Source organism: Oncorhynchus masou, chromosome 15 (assembly GCF_036934945.1).
Source record: "Oncorhynchus masou masou isolate Uvic2021 chromosome 15, UVic_Omas_1.1, whole genome shotgun sequence".
NCBI lineage: Eukaryota > Metazoa > Chordata > Actinopteri > Salmoniformes > Salmonidae > Oncorhynchus > Oncorhynchus masou.
Window position 1 is genome coordinate 56,984,885 of NC_088226.1, and position 17,226 is coordinate 57,002,110.

At 42.3% G+C, this 17,226-nt stretch overlaps 1 protein-coding gene across 1 annotated transcript in view; it reads left to right on the forward strand.

Moving 5' to 3' along the window:
- The window catches only part of LOC135556520 (leucine-rich repeat and immunoglobulin-like domain-containing nogo receptor-interacting protein 3), a 51,388-nt gene extending 38,231 nt beyond the window's left edge, over window positions 1-13,157 (forward strand). Inside the window, exon 2 of the mRNA XM_064989798.1 lies at window positions 7,524-13,157. Within this exon, the coding sequence (XP_064845870.1) occupies window positions 7,574-9,394 (1,821 nt within the window). The 5' untranslated portion in view covers window positions 7,524-7,573 and the 3' untranslated portion in view covers window positions 9,395-13,157. The remainder of the gene's footprint in view (window positions 1-7,523) is intronic.
- Window positions 13,158-17,226: the final 4,069 nt, after the last annotated feature.

A 17,226-nucleotide genomic window follows, 5' to 3' on the forward strand; every position in this document is an offset into this window, starting at 1 on the left:
TTAGACGGATAGATCGTTTGGAAGTGTTTGTCAAGGACCTCACCCAATCCCGGTTTAACCTCGGAGCAATGCTGTCTGAATGCTGCTCATACAAAATGCCAGTTTACCATTTGTCACCCAACAATGAGGTACCGTTTATAGTCAGTCAACGTAGTCAATACAATATTTTGGTTTGTAAAAACAATGAAGAAAATAAAGATAAGACAATGGTTGCTGGTGAAGGGGCTGGCCTGGACCATTGTCTTGTCTATGGATCTAGTATCCATACGTTATCTATATCCACCCATCTATCGTAGATTGTGAATCAGTGGTGGTAGTGGTATAGGTAGATGGGGGGTCTAATGACGCAGGTAAGGTTATGTCACTGTCAGTGTGTCATGACCGTGGACTGTGACATTTTTTTCATTTGTATTACTCAGCAGCTGTTTCGAGAACCTCCCACATATACAGTAAGGGTCTTTCTATAAACTAGGGTACCAGTGAGGATTTTCCTTGAATACAGCTGTTGATAAGTCATTGATAATTAAATCAGCAAATTGTTTTAATGTCATTGTCATGTCTTGTTATGTCTGTTCCTGTCCTTTCTCTTCACTCTGTCTCTCTCTGCTGGTCTTTTTAGGTTACCTTCTCTGTCTCTCATTCTTCAGCTGTTCTACATCTCCCCTAACTAGCTCATTCACTCTTTCCCCACCTGTTCTCTCTTCCCCCTCTGATTAGGTCTCTATTTCTCTCTCTGTTCCTGCTACTTTCAGTGTCTGATTCTTGTTTGTGTTTTTGATGCCAGAAGCAAGCTGTCGTCCCGTTTGCTTCCACCTTGTCCTATCCTGTCGGAGTCTGCCTGGCAGGTGCATCCTGCATTATACTAACGTTCTTTTTGTTCCATTGACTACGTTGGAAGAGGATTTATGCCATTCCTGTTTTTCATTAAAGAACTCTGTTTTCTGTTAAAACCGCTTTTGGGTCTTCACTCAAGTACATAACAGTCATTACATTCAGATTACAACTTCACACATCATCATCTAATCTAGGAAGGAATTTTCCTAATGACAGTCATGTGATGAACAGCTGGTGTGTGCAACAACAGTGCTGGAAAAAAAGGTGTTTGCGAGTAATGTCCAGAATATTTTGGAGTCTCATTTGTTAAACCAGTGAAGACAGTTGTGCCTCGATCCACGTTGGATCTAATACTCCTAGCAAATGGATGTTGATCACCTGTTGTTGTCTGCTTGATTTACAGTAGGGTCTCGTTTGATTTAAAAGAATAAGCATCAAGGTAATAAATTCATGTTTTCATAAGTTTTTGTGTCACGGAGTGGACAGGATAGACTACCCAACGCTACGCTAACCTACACAACGCTATCCTACACATACGCTATGTGAAGGATAGACCACCGAACGCTACGCTATCCTACACAACGCTATCCTACACATAAGCTATGTGTAGGATAGACTACCTAACGCTACGCTATCCTACACATACGCTGTGTAGGATAGACTACCCAACGCTACGCTATCCTACACATAAGCTATGTGTAGGATAGACTACCTAACGCTACGCTATCCTACACATAAGCTATGTGTAGGATAGACTACCTAACGCTACGCTACACATAAGCTATGTGTAGGATAGACTACCTAACGCTACTCTATCCTACACATACGCTATGTGTAGGATAGACTACCTAACGCTACGCTATCCTACACATACGCTATGTGTAGGATAGACTACCTAACGCTACTCTATCCTACACATACGCTATGTGTAGGATAGACTACCTAACACTACTCTATCCTACACATAAGCTATGTGTAGGATAGACTACCTAACGCTACGCTATCCTACACATACGCTATGTGTAGGATAGACTACCCAACGCTATTCCTTCTAAGTATTCTGTGTATAATGACAACGGATTACATGGCCTAGTGGGCTTCTTCACAACATCATCTGGAAATGAAATATCATGACAAATACATTTTGCTTTCCATGTTGCACCTGCAATTTGAAACAATATAAGGGGCTTGAAGTAGCTTACTTTACTTGAACTTGGCTGTGGAGCTCAGAAAATTCAAGTATTGGAAAGGCCTACCTTGAAAATCAGACATTTCCTCAATTCGGTGCTTGAAAATGCATTGCAATTATTGTAGCGAATTTAGAAGTTCTCCTGCTCCCTTATAATTATCCTTGATATCATTCTTGATCCATTTTTGTGAGAGATGTGGCCACTTTCATTTTGTTTCCAGCTGCTTCAATTGAAGGATGTTGTACTACTCTGTAGCATCAGTGGCAATAGGTATGTAACTTTTTGGACAACCTGACCAAATTCACATAGACATATGAGTTATAGATCTATAAATCTATGCTTACCGTTCTTAAGTTTTGTTTTTGCATAAACACCAGCTTCAAACAGCTGAAACAACAATCTTTTTTGGGTATTGGAAAATATATTTCACAGCGGTTTAGATGGTACAATGATTCTCTACACTATACTAGCTTATTTTGTAATACAAACGGAAATTAGGCAAACTATTAAAGTTTCAGCAACTAGGAAATGGCAGATTTCTGCATAGTGCACCGTTAAAACCAGGTGTGGTTGTTAAGAGGATGACAGTGTTTAATGTTGGCTACAACTTTGCTTTCCAGAGAAATTCTTCCATTAAAAAAGGAACCTTGTTTTTGGTCAGTTTGTCATTATAAAAACAGTGATGGTGCTATTCAAATGGTGAGATGAATACTACCCCTATTCATGGCTTTGTTATGTGTGCCTGTGGCAGCCACATAGGCTACAGAAAAATCGCAATACATGTATCAAATCTATTTAGTCAGGCAATGTCCACATTATTTTTCACATATTTTAGAATGTAATAATATTTTGAATAACAATGCATTGGCAAAGTCCCCAGAAAATGCATTCTTCTTAAATTGGGAATTGCCTACTATTTGGGGAGGGGGGATAAAAGTTAGGCCCTATATGTCAAGTAGTATAAGTTGGCCCCATTATTTATAAAAAAAGACCCATAAGCCCCCTCCGTTTTCCCTTATCAAATATGCATGTTGGACAACATCACATTCTTACTCCCATCCTCTGTGTGCCATTGGGTTTCTCCATACGATACAAAGTAATCACTGATGATTTTAATAGAAAGTCTCTATAAAGTACCTCTATAAAGCACCTCTTACTCCTCTATAAAGCCTCTATACAGTACCTCAGTTCCTCTATACAGTACCTCTTAGTCCCTCTATAAAACCTCTATACAGTACCTCTTAGTCCCTCTATAAAGCCTCTATACAGTACCTCAGTTCCTCTATACAGTACCTCTTAGTCCCTCTATAAAACCTCTATACAGTACCTCTTAGTCCCTCTATAAAACCTCTATACAGTACCTCTTAGTCCCTCTATAAAACCTCTATACACTACCTCAGTTCCTCTATACAGTACCTCTTAGTCCCTCTATAAAACCTCTATACAGTACCTCTTACTCCTCTATAAAACCTCTATACAGTACCTCTTAGTCCCTCTATAAAACCTCTATACAGTACCTCTTAGTCCCTCTATAAAGCCTCTATACACTACCTCTTATTCCCTCTATAAATCATCTAAAGAGTACCTCTTAGTTCCTCTATAAATCATCTAAACAGTACCTCTTAGTCCCTCTATAAATCATCTAAACAGTACCTCTTAGTCCCTCTATAAAGCCTCTATACAGTACCTCTTAGTCCCTCTATAAATCATCTAAACAGTACCTCTTAGTCCCTCTATAAATCATCTAAACAGTACCTCTTAGTCCCTCTATAAATCATCTAAACAGTACCTCTTAGTCCCTCTATAAATCATCTAAACAGTACCTCTTAGTCCCTCTATAAATCATCTAAACAGTACCTCTTAGTCCCTCTATAAATCATCTAAACAGTACCTCTTAGTCCCTCTATAAATCATCTAAACAGTACCTCTTAGTCCCTCTATAACTCATCTAAACAGTACCTCTTAGTCCCTCTATAACTCATCTAAACAGTACCTCTTAGTCCCTCTATAAATCATCTAAACAGTACCTCTTAGTCCCTCTATAAATCATCTAAACAGTACCTCTTAGTCCCTCTATAAATCATCTAAACAGTACCTCTTAGTCCCTCTATAAATCATCTAAACAGTACCTCTTAGTCCCTCTATAAATCATCTAAACAGTACCTCTTAGTCCCTCTATAACTCATCTAAACAGTACCTCTTAGTCCCTCTATAAATCATCTAAACAGTACCTCTTAGTCCCTCTATAAATCATCTAAACAGTACCTCTTAGTCCCTCTATAAAGCCCAAAGAACACATGAACATAATACGACATCCATTATAGAGCAGACAGCAGCCATCATCAGTCACAGTACTTTGCATATCGCCTGAGGACAAAAACATTTACCTCCTTGTCCATCTCCTCCGACCTGCCCTGTCACCATAATGTCCAGTGGTTCCCCATACCACTCCTGGCCTGCTGTCCTCCAGTGGTGGCTGCGTGTCCTTGCCTGTTGTGGAGGGCCCAAGGCACAGACTGGTAGTGCAGCAGTGATCCATCATAGGACTATGAGGTGGAAGGTAGAGGGGAAGTCTGGGAAATAGAGCCCATCCAGAGAATCGATTTTCATGCTGGCCTACTATGCCAAGTGCCCATGCTGGCTGGGTATTACTACTTCTGATGATGGAACCTCAGAGAGAAGTACTGTGTTTTAGACTGAGGAGGACATGCTTATGTAAAGTGTGAGTGGGTATGGTGGTGGAGCTGAAATCAATGAGAGTCTATCATTTGCAGTGGAAACGCTGGAGAGATTAGATGATGCGCTGCCTGCTGGAGAGATTAGATTATGTGCAGCCTGCTGGAGAGATTAGATGATGTGCTGCCTGCTGGAGAGCGCTACACACACACACACCTCTTCCTTGCTACCTCTAAGCAGTATCCAACACCCACATATCCTTAAGTATGATCCCCAATTAGAGACAACGATAATCAGCTGCCTCTAATTGGGAACCATACTCAATCCCAAAACATAGAAACAAAATGACTAGAACACCCCCCTAGTCACGCTCTGACCTAAACACCATAGAGAACCAAGGGCTCTCTATGGTCAGGGCATGACAACTACTTAAGTCGTATTTTGTGGTCTCTGTACTTTACTTTACTATTTATATTTTTGACAAGTTTTACTTTTACTCCACTACATTTTCCAAATGCACACTCAATCATTCATGGGGGATGACATGTTTACGTTTGTCTTGTTTGGCAGAACTTCTGCAGCACCCTCTTGCCCTGTCCTCTCTTAATGTCCCTCATGTTTCATCATGTGGAGGCCTCACATTACAGGCCCTCAGGTCAGCCCTTCAACTCCATAACTCTGAATTGGTATCTGTAAATAAGGACAGACATCATTTGGTAAACGGCTCTTCTCATCTACACATTTTCTGAATTTGCTATCCACTTTGTCCGCTAATAGCTGTTATGCAAACACAGGTGAACGAGGAGAAGCGGACAAACGAGGCTAAGGTGAATATAGTGTTGCAAAGATAGAGGGGTACAACACAACCCCCTCTATATTCTAAATCTGTCTCTGTTGCTAACCTGTGCTTGGTACTTTGGAGCTGAAAAGCCACACTTTGCCAGAATCTCTCTGGGTGTTTTCGGGGGCTGCTAGGTAATTTACTCCGGCCAGAGAACTGATGAGTTCAGAGTCACTGTATCCACCCACTCCACGGTCTGTGTTCATCTAGCTGGCGCTGTACTGTATAGTATGGTCTCTTTAGGAGAAATGGGAGAACTATAGTTCTTGGCTATGTGCCCCCCATAAGTACAATGACTTAATATATTATTCATTGGTTTTTACATCGACCCATGCCTGGGGAATTGCCATATGATATTACACTCCCATTGTTTATTCAATACCTCTGCAGCTTAAATTTGATGAATTTGAAAATCACACAGGGCCCATAGAAAGATATGCTAACAAGACCATCAAGTAGGCCATCATTTTATTTTGCTCAAAAGGACCTTGTATGGGCTTTCCAGGAAGATACTGTAACATTTAAAGGGCAATTAGATTGCGTTGTGTGGTCCTTAAGCCTGGCAAAATAAATAATTGAAATCGATAGCATTTGCATTTCCTAAATATGCCTGACATGCATTTCCTGTGTCTCTTCAAAGCTGTACTGTACAAATGCATTTATCCCTTTAAACTGATCAGAAGACATTATTATCAGCTAGTTTTAGGCTGTGACAGGTCGACTAATGTGTATACTTATTCCTATGTCTCAAGATCAATTTAAATCAGAGCGTGTAGATCTTAGGAACATGAAAAGAATGTTTAAATCATCCGTGGGAGTTGAACATCCTCAGACCTTTTCTGTTTCCTCTCGAGTGTCACGGGTCCTCTCTGATCACACCCTGTGTTGTGTGTGTGAAGGTGTGAGGGGGTTGGGTGTGTGCATACCATATTGTGTCAGAGGGGAGGAGACTATAACACAGTGTTAGAGTTCTCAGAATTCTTACTAATAACCCCCCAAAGGAAATGACATTAATCTGGGACTTTAGCAGCATTTCCGTCTAATTGATTCATACATTTATGGCACACTGTGTAGAGTGCATATTTCATGAGGCGTTGCTATGTTTAACCATTCTAGGGCATGCTCCTCTGTTCATGATTTCACTGTGTTCATTTATGGCCTGTAGTAAGTAGAGTATCTGTGTGCTCGGGTGACACACAGAACACATGGCTTGGGGACTTCCTCATGCATGAACTAATGGGAGTGACAGGTCTCATGGGGTTTTAATACATTTACTCCTTCGTAAGCCCACCATTTAATGAATATGATGTTATGGAACGCGTTAATCCTGGGATGTTTCATGTCAAAGGTATAAACTGGAGAAAATGATGGATTGAGGAAGGGATTAACGCTCTGATGCAGGTGGTCATTATCCTGTGGAGTGGTCTGTTATATGAGATCCAGGCAGAGTTCTTTCAAGCTTCAGAGAGACAATATGGAGATGTAATGGAAGTATTATAGTGTTGTGCGCTGGGTTGTAGCCTTGTGTGATAAAAAGAGAGTCAATTGTACAGTATAACACTCGCTCCCGGATTGAACACTAGATTTTCTGCCCAGCGGTATTGCTTGATGTTGGAGCATGGAGGCATGACAAACAGGGTATGAGTCAGTTAGACAGAGTCTTGGTGTGATCTAAAGATCACACCATTGTTTCTGACCTATTTATGATGAGTAAATTAACTTTTCACTCATTATCTTCTGGGGTCCTTCCTCTAAACAGAATAATAATTTACTGGGAACTCAGACCGGGTTTCCCATGGTGTGTAACCCTCTGAGACTTGACTCAGAGCACGAGCTGTAATTGTACTTCAGTGCGAAGTTAATTAAAACCAGTAATTGTAATTTTACTAATTTACAGGGTTTGATCTCAACTGTTGGAGGGGATATACATGCACTGATTTGTCTTTGTCTGTTTCATTCTCTCTCTTGGTATCTGTGGACAGGTGTCTGGTGCAGTGATCCAGCCCCAGTGGTGCAAAGGTAGTGAGGGGACATGGCAGCCGTTCCAGGCCTGGGGTGGCCTGGCCTGCTACTGTTGCTGCTGACTACTGTGGCCTCCACTCAGAGCCAAGGCTGTCCCCAGCGCTGTGAGTGCATGGCCAAGCTCAAGTCTGTGGCATGCCAGGGCAAGCGTCTGTCTGCCTTCCCCGACGGCATCTCCTCGGACACACGTCTGCTGGACCTGAGTGGGAACAGGCTTCGCTGGGTGGAGCATGGCGACCTCCTCTCCTTCCCTCGGCTGGAGGAGCTGGACTTGAGTGAGAACATCATCACCGTCCTGGAGCCCAACGCTTTCTCCAGCCTGCAGAGCCTGAGGGTGCTGTCGCTGAGGGGTAATCAGCTCAAACTGGTCCCCATGGGCGCCTTCTCACGCCTCACCAACCTCACCACACTGGACCTGAGCGGGAACAAGATTGTCATCTTGTTGGACTTCACCTTCCAGGACCTGCAAAGCCTGAGGAACCTGGAGGTTGGTGACAACGACCTGGTCTACATCTCCAACAAGGCCTTCCTGGGCCTGGTGGGTCTGAGGCAGCTCACCATTGAGAGGTGTAACCTGACCTCCATCTCCAGCCAGTCTCTGTCCTACCTTCGCAGCCTGGTCACTCTGCGCCTGCGCTACCTCAGCATCTCCTCCCTGGAGGACCAGAACTTCCGTAAACTGGGCGGGCTGCGGGGGCTGGAGATCGACCACTGGCCTTTCCTGGAGCACATTTCCCCCCACAGCCTCCAGGGCCTTAACCTGTCCTGGCTGTCGATCACCAACACCAACATCACCTCCGTGCCCACGGCCGCCCTGCGCAGCCTGCCCCACCTCATCAGCCTCAATCTCTCATACAACCCCATCTCTGTGCTGGAGTCCTGGGCCCTGAGGGACTTGGTCCGTCTAAAGGAGCTGCACCTGGTCAACACCAACCTGATGACGGTGCAGCCGTACGCCCTCGGTGGCCTTCGGCAGATCCACCTGCTCAACCTGTCCACTAACGCCCTGGTAACCCTGGAGGAGGGTGCCTTCCAGTCCGTCAACACCCTGGAGACGCTGCGTGTAGATGGGAACCCTCTGTCCTGTGACTGCCGCCTGCTCTGGATCCTCCAGCGCAGGAAGACCCTCAACTTTGAAGGGAAGTCCCCAGTGTGTGCAGGCCCCATGGAGGTGCAGGGCAGGGCCCTCAGCGCATTCTCAGACTCTGCCCTCTTCGACCACTTTACCTGCCAGAAGCCCAAGATACGCAACAGGAAGCTGCAGCCAGTGACTGCCAGGGAGGGACAGGTGGTGTCTTTTGTGTGCCGGGCGGAGGGTGAACCCACACCTATCATCTTCTGGGTATCTCCCCAGCGCCGCCGGATCACTACCAAGAGTACTGGACGTGTCACCGTCCTACCCGAGGGAACGCTGGAGATTCGCTACGCCCAGCTGACCGACACCGGCACCTACATCTGCATTGCCAGCAACGCTGGGGGCAATGCCACCTACTTTGCCACGCTGACCGTGAGTTCACTGCCTCTGGACGCTGCACTCATGGCCAACCGCACATACTACACAGGGGACCTCAACGAGACCAATCTGAACGACACCAAGGTCTTCCTCAAGTTCACCTTGGACCTCAAGACAATCCTGATATCCACAGCCATGGGGTGTTGCTTGTTCCTTGGCGTGGTGGTTTTCTGTTTCCTGATGCTGTTCGCATGGAGCCAAGGCCGGGGACAGCACAAGAATAACTTCTCAGTTGAGTACTCTTTCAGAAAGGTGGACGGCCCTGCAGCCAGCGGCGGACAAGGAGGGGCCCGCAAGTTCAACATGAAGATGATTTAAGTCAGAAAACGGGTCACTCTGTTTACTAGTAGACTCAGATGGGGACACAATAATAACTTGGGACTTTATGATTCGGATCCCTATTGGTTCAGAAATCAACACATTAGGTGATCTAAGACAATGTACTAAAACTTTGTTTTGTATTTGTAAATGTCTGCATCAACAAAAAGTAAATAGGTAAATGGATTTGGTACATACACATTTTTTCTCATTTGCTATTTGTGTATTGTGGTTTATCTTGTGCAGAGGAGTCTGGATGATAGTTAAAGATGTCACTAAATCCCATTGACGGTTAAGATTCAAAACACAACACCCCTGCACAGCTCCATCTGTCTCTCTGCAGTGCACCCTCCCCTTTTAAGGTTCTTAAAAGAGGAGGGTGACCTGGAGCTCTGAGGTATGGGAACGCATGGAAAAAATGACCTTTATATTAAAGCATTGCATGCATTATCACCGCTTTTGCTTACTGGCATAGAGCAGTATAGTAGAGGCGCCTGTAGAAGTTGCACACATGGGGCAAACATTTGTAGTCTAGGGTCCGGGAAAAATGTGGCCTTTTATATTTCATGCAATTCTACATCATTTTAGATGACTGGAGACTAGCAGAATATTTTTTATACCTCACAAATGATTAAATTGTCAGGCTACTTTGACACTGACAAACTGAGAATCTGAGATCAATACAAACGACCTTGTCTTGAATCCATCAGTAGCCTAGACCTAGCTTTGTGGAGACACATATCGTACAATATGGGGAAAATATAGTCATAAAAAGGTTTCCAGTTTCACTGACTCAACCAATGATGAGCAGCTCACTCATGGACATGGCCGATGCGCTCGTGCCAAAAGCTTGTCGCTCTCGTTTTACTTTGTAGAACAATGCTGTTTGCTTAATGGGCCTATTTGGAAGTTGATAACTTGGTAGCCTACAATCAGATTAGTATTGTCTTTTCGGCAGGATCCCTTTAATTTCCAACCTGTGTTTTCTCGCGATTGCATTTTAAATATTGCGAAAGGCCTGTTTTGGCTGCATGCTGTTCACTGACAGATTTGCCTCGCGTTCCTGACTCTCCGCATGCCTTGTGATTGGGCTGCACACAATCCACAGCAAGGCTATTTAAAAAAATATATATATTGATTCTCTGTAGCTAAATTATAGTCCAACTCCTGATGTAGTATTCAGAATTATGTAATTTCTTTCTGAACATGGAGGTAATTCTATTACTTTGGCAAATGTATTTGAATTCATCATGGGTGCTGTGGCACCTTCAGCACCCCTCCTGCGTATATGATTCTATAAGGAAATAAATGATGAAGTGCAACTCTGGAGAGATGAGAGTTGAGAGGCTCATGTCTATCAGAACAGGGAGAGGGAGAGAGCTCATAGAAAGTGAATCTCATTCTAGTTATGTGAGGGATAGATGCTGTCTTCTCTCTCTCACCGCAGCTATGGCCATGCGTTGGTGTATAAAGGTTACAGTGTTGCGCCAACCATAAGCCCCCGCTGGCCAACACAAATCAATTCTTAGAATATTAGCCACGTTTTAACATTTTTCAGGGGGCAGCCAGGAGAATTACAAAGGATAACTTGAATTAACTCTGATAGCTTTTATTACGATTTTTACATTTCAAACAGTGAGAATTATTTGTCATGACATGAGAGGTACTGGATCCTGATAAATGGGTTCTGGAAAGAAGCAGTCAAAAACTGAGAGGTGCCGGCTCGCTCAAATTACGCCCTGCTTAACAGTATTTTATATTGAACACTCCCAAGCTAAAACCATACAGAATGACTCCAAATGCAAACTACATTACAGGAGATGTCCAACCTCATCTGTCATTCAACAGCATTAAATGCAGCTTCACATTTGACTAGTTTCATTTTTCAAATGGATTTGTTACGTAAAGTACCCTGAATGACGAAGTGAAAAATATAGAAACCTGGTGTACAGGTGAGTGATCACAAACAAAACCAGACACAATTTGCTATGGGATCAGATGGTGGTGGTGTATTTAGCAATAGTGACATGCCCTCAGACTGCACCCCATCTGAAAATGTATACAAAACGTTTTGTGTATGTATATTGTTGTTGTTGGGTGTTCAGATTTGTTGTCTCAGTTTCTAAATGACTTGCTATATAACCTTTGTTAATTCATCATTGTCTGATTGCAACTCAATATTAGGCATGTGTTCTTAATGTTTTGTACCCCCAGTGCATTTTGTAATCTTTAAAAGCTATTGTGGTTGATCATAATGTGTTGTAAGTCAGATTTTATGTGGATAATTCTAAGTATAATTTCCTAGCTGGTAATACCCAGTAATTTAATTATTATCAGACACAGATTGCCTGGCACAGAGATTTGCCCTTTCTGTGCTTTCTAAACAACTTATAAAGGGCAAGCGTGCAGTGTATTTGATCAGTTTCCTCTTTTAGGCTTAGGAAAGCAGTGGGAAGCCTGGTGACCAGCAGTGACAGTGTTTCTTATCAGGACCCAAGTCTCAGAGATATGCAGGAAAATGCTAATGTGACAGAGACCTTGGATGCTGGAAGAGAGGTCACAATGGAATGGAGCTTGGCTGTGCTAGAGGGCCGTCCGTGCCCAATCACAAGGGCTGACATCATTTGCGTTCTGCAGATTCATTAGAATAGGATCAGAAATTATGTGAAGATTATACTGTTCTTGAATATTTGTAAAATGTGTATTTGATTATGATAGCAGTATTTTGTATATTTTGGAAGAGCAGTTATAGCTAAGGTTTTTTGAACCAGTAATAGGCAAAACTGTTTAATCATCCCTCTTAGCACTTTGTGCAGGTTCCTAGCACATACTGTGGTCAACATCCGTATTAGCACTGTGCAGCTGCCTAACACATAATCATTATTCTCTTTCCACACTACAGGAGAAAATTCGTATTGGGATTTAGGGTGGTAACGTAGCACGGGATGTGTGAAACTTACTTCTCAGCCTGAAGTGTCCCGATTTGCGCCAGCGAATAACTAGCATTTCGCACCGCGCTGACTTTTCAGGAGGACGGTCACGTGTGCTAGCAAGGCAGAGGTCCTGAGTTTGCGCCAGATATGGATCAAATCGTGAGAAAGTGGAACTTGCTAAGCAAGCAGCGTGACATCCTTTACACACTAATTTCTGATCCGTCATCGGGCTGATTTAAAGTTAATATCAACATCTGCCTGTTTATCTGTGGTTTGGCACTATGTCACGCTAGCTCACTGCCTCCATAGATCATTCCCTCACTCAATGCCCCATTGCAAACAGTCCCAATAGTTTACCTTTGCAGCCCTCTGCTGGAAGAAGCGTAATCTACAGCATCGTCACTGGAGAGAGGTTCACTTCATTCTGAATATATGTACAACAACATGTAGAACAGAGAATCATGTCAGCTCTTCATTGCATTTCTATCTGCAATGTTCAACAACTTTTGCCAACTGATCCTGGACCTGAATGCACTGCACATTTAGCATCAGACCTTCATTGAATACTAATAATAAAATAACTACTTTTGTGTTCTGGGAAAAATAACAATATGATAAACATTCCTGCGCTTCAGCATCCTAAAGATTAAATTGGTGTGGTTTACATTGTCCTGCAAATGTTGGGAGAATGTTGTATATTACTGTATGTTTCATATAAAAACAATACCCCAATTCAATTAAGCACCCTGTTTGTAACATATACAGTGCTTCCGAAAGTATTCAAACCCCTTGACTTTTTCCATATTTTGTTACATTAAAGCCTTATTATAAAAATGATTAAATACATTTTTGTTATTAACAATCTACACACAATACCCCATAATGACAAAGTGGAATCAGGCAAAAAAATGTTTTTGCAAATGTATTTTAAAAAACAACAACTGAAATACCTTATTACATAAGAATTCAGACCTTTTGAGCTGAGACTCGAAATTAGCTCAGGTGCATACTGTTTCCATTGATCACCCTTCAGTTGTTTCTACAACTTGATTGGAGTCCACCTGTGTTAAATTCAACTGATTAGATATGATTTGGAAAGACACACACCTGTCTATATAAGGTTCCACAGTTGACAGTCCATGTCAGAGCAAAAACCTAGCCATGAGGTTGAAGTAATTATCCGTAGAGCTCCGGGACAGGATTGTGTCGAGACACAGATCTGGGAAAGGGTACCAAAAAATGTCTGCAGCATTGAAGGTCCCCAAGAACACAGTGGCCTCCATCATTCTTAAATGGAAGAAGTTTGGAACCACCAAGACTCTTCCTAGAGCTAGCCTCCTGGCCAAAAATATCAATCGGGGGAGAAGGGCCTTGTTCAGGGAGGTGACCAAGAACCCGACCGGCCACTCTGACAGAGCTCCAGAGTTCCTCTTTGGAGATGGGAGAACCTTCCAGAAGGACAGTCATATCTGCAGCACTCCACCAAGTAGGCCATTATGGTAGAGAGAACAGACAGAAGCCACTCCTCAGTAAAAGGCACATGACAGCCCACTTGGAGTTTGCCAAAAGGCACCTAAAGGACTCTAAGATCATGAGAAACAAGATTCTCTGGTGTTATGAAAGCAAGATTGAACTATTTGGCCTGAATGCCAAGCGTCACGACTGGAGGAAACCTGGAACCATCCCTACACTGAAGCATGGTGGTGGCAGTGTCATGCTGTGGGAATGTTTTTCAGGGGCGGGGACTGAGAGAATAGTCAGGATCAAGGGAGAGATGAGTGGAGCAAAGTTCAGAGAGATCCTTGAAAACCTGCTACAGAGGACCAGGACCTCAGACTGGGGGAAAGGTTCACCTTCCAACAGGACAATAATCCTACACACACAGCCAAGACAAGGCAGGAGGGGCTTCGGGACAAGTCTCTGAATGTTCTTGAGTTTCCCAGTGAGAGCCCGGACTTGAACCCGATTTAACATCTCTGGAGAGACCTGAAAGTAGCTGTCCAACCGGACAAAGTTTGAAAGGATCTGCAGAGAAGAATGGGAGAAACTCACCAAATATAGGTGTACCGAGCTTGTTGCGTCATACCCAAGAACACTCGTGGCTGAAATCGGTGCCAAAGGTGCTTCAACAAAGTACTGAGTAAAGGGTCTGAATACTTACAGTACCAGTCAAAAGTTTGGACACACCTACTCATTCCATGTTTTTTCTTTATTTTCACTATTATCAACATTGTAGAATAATAGTGAAGACATCAAACTATGAAATAACACATATGGAATAATGTAGTAACCAAAAAAGTGTAAAAAATATCAACATATATTTGAGATTTGAGATTCTTCAAAGTAGCCACCCTTTGCTTTGATGACAGCTTTGCACACTCTTGGCATTCTCTCAAACAACATCATGAGGTAGTCACCCGGAATGCATTTCAATTAACAGGAGTGCCTTGTTAAAAGTTAATTTGTGGATTTTTTTCCTTCTTAATGCGTTTGAGCCAATCAGTTATGTTGTGACAAGGTAGAGGTGGTATACAGAAGATAGCCCTATTTAGTAAAATAACAGCTCAAATAAGCAAAGATAAATGACAGTCCATCATTACTTTAAGACATGAAGGTCAGTCAATATGAAAAGTTTCTTCAAGTGCAGTCACAAAAATCTTCAAGCGCTATGATGAAATTGGCTCTCATGAGGACCGCCACAGGAAAGGAAGACCTAGAGTTGCCTCTGCCGCAAACGATAAGTTCATTAGTTACCAGCCTCAGAAATTGCAGCCCAAATAAATGCTTCACAGAGTTCAAGTAAGACATATCTCAACATTAACTGTTCAGAGGAGACTTTGTGAATCAGGCCTTCATGGTTGAATTGCTGCAAAGAAACCACTACTAAAGGACATAAAAAAATAAGAAGATACTTGCTTGGGCCAAGAAACATGAGCAATGGACATTAGACTGGTGGAAATCTGTCCTTTGGTCTAATGAGTGCAAATTTTAGATTTTAAGTTCCAACCGCCATGTCTTTGTGAGACGCAGAGTAGGTGTACGGATGATCTTCACAGGTGTACGGATGATCTTTGCATGCCGGTGACACTCTGCAGTGATACGCCATCCCATCGGGTTTGCGCTCATTTGTTTTTCAACAGGACGATGAACCAACACACCTCCACGCTGGACAAGAAGTAGAGTGATTTGACCAAGAAATAGAGTGATGGAGTGCTGCATCAGATGACCTGGCATCCGACCTCAACTCAATTGAGATGGCTTGGGATGAGTTGGACCGCAGTGTAAAGGAAAAGCAGCCAACAACTGCTCAGCATATTTTAGATCTCCTTCAAGACTCCTTCAAAAAAATTACAGGTGAAGCTGGTTGAGAGAATACCAAGAGTGTGCAAAACTGTCATCAAGGCAAAGGGTGGCTACTTTGAAGAATCTAAGTTTAACACTTTTTTGGTTACTACATGATTCCATTTTTGTTATTCCATAGTTGTTCCATTGTTATTCTACAATGTAGAAAATAGTCAACATAAAGAAAAACCCTTGAATGAGTAAGTGTGTCCAAACATTTGACTGGCACTGTACGTAAATGTGATATTTCAGTTTCTTATTTTTAATACATACATTTTTTTTGTATATATATATGTATTTGCTTTGCAATTATGGGGTATTGTGTGTAGTTTGATGATTAAAACATTTTATGTAATCCATTTTAGAATAAGGCCGTAACGTAACAAAATGTGGAAAAAGTCAAGGGGTTTGAATACTTTTCAAATGCACTGTATGTCTTCTTGCTGCTTGTTGAAATATTTGCCACTTTTCTACATAGGCCTAACTGTATTCATGCAGTGCCTTCTGGCTAGATCAGAGCTGCCATATGATGTAGTGTGGGGAGGTCTCACTATTCCCTCTCCCGTTTTTATTATTTGAATTCCCCTGATAAGTTATGCAGTCTCATCCTTAAAGTTTGCTGTCTCAGCCTGGTCTCATATACTACACGTAACATAGTAAAAGTAAATCCGGGATACTCAAATTAGTATATGTTATGTTCACCATGGTTATATAAGACAGAAGGTTACTTAAGGCAAAACAGATGTATGCTGGTTGGGCGTGTAGGTGTGTAAAGTGGAAAGGCATCACGGACAACCTTAGCATTTGAGCTACTTTGCAACTACTTAGCATGTAAGTAACCTTAACCCTTTACCCTAACTCTTAACCCCTAGCCTAGCTATTGTTAGCCACCTAGCTAATGTTAGCATTAGGCAGTTAGATAACTTTATTTACAACAAATTGGAATTCTTAACATACTGTATTGTACACATTGCAATATGTAACATATGATACGAAATGGATGATGGATGATGGACCTCTACAAATTAATACCATATGAAACGTCACCATTTTTAAAACAGTCACTGCTTGTATTGTTTGCATTAAATAATCATTACTATAACTAATTATTGTACTGTACAATGACAGATACATATATTTGAATTGGAGCCAAATTAATATACATTTTAGTGCGATTATGAAACATCAATAACAAATCCTTCAAAATAAAAACATTAAAGAAAGAACTAGTTGATTTGACTATATATACAACACTGAATGGCATGAAAGATGGCAAAAATAACGATGATTGAAATGATAACTGGAACGAGTTGCAGATGTCTCCATGGCCAGGAGGAACAATCTCATTAGTTTGTTGTCATTACTCTCCTGTGAGGATCAAAATATCAGGTTTACAATGGATCAATTTCTATCAGATCCCTCTCACCCGCAGAGGGGGGGTTTTGTGACACCTCATGCCCGGTCATAAATTGTATGCAGCAGAGGACTCTTTTTACCCTTTCATATTGATGATTGGAATGTGACTTTGTTACAGAGACTTTTTGCCGCCAACAAACT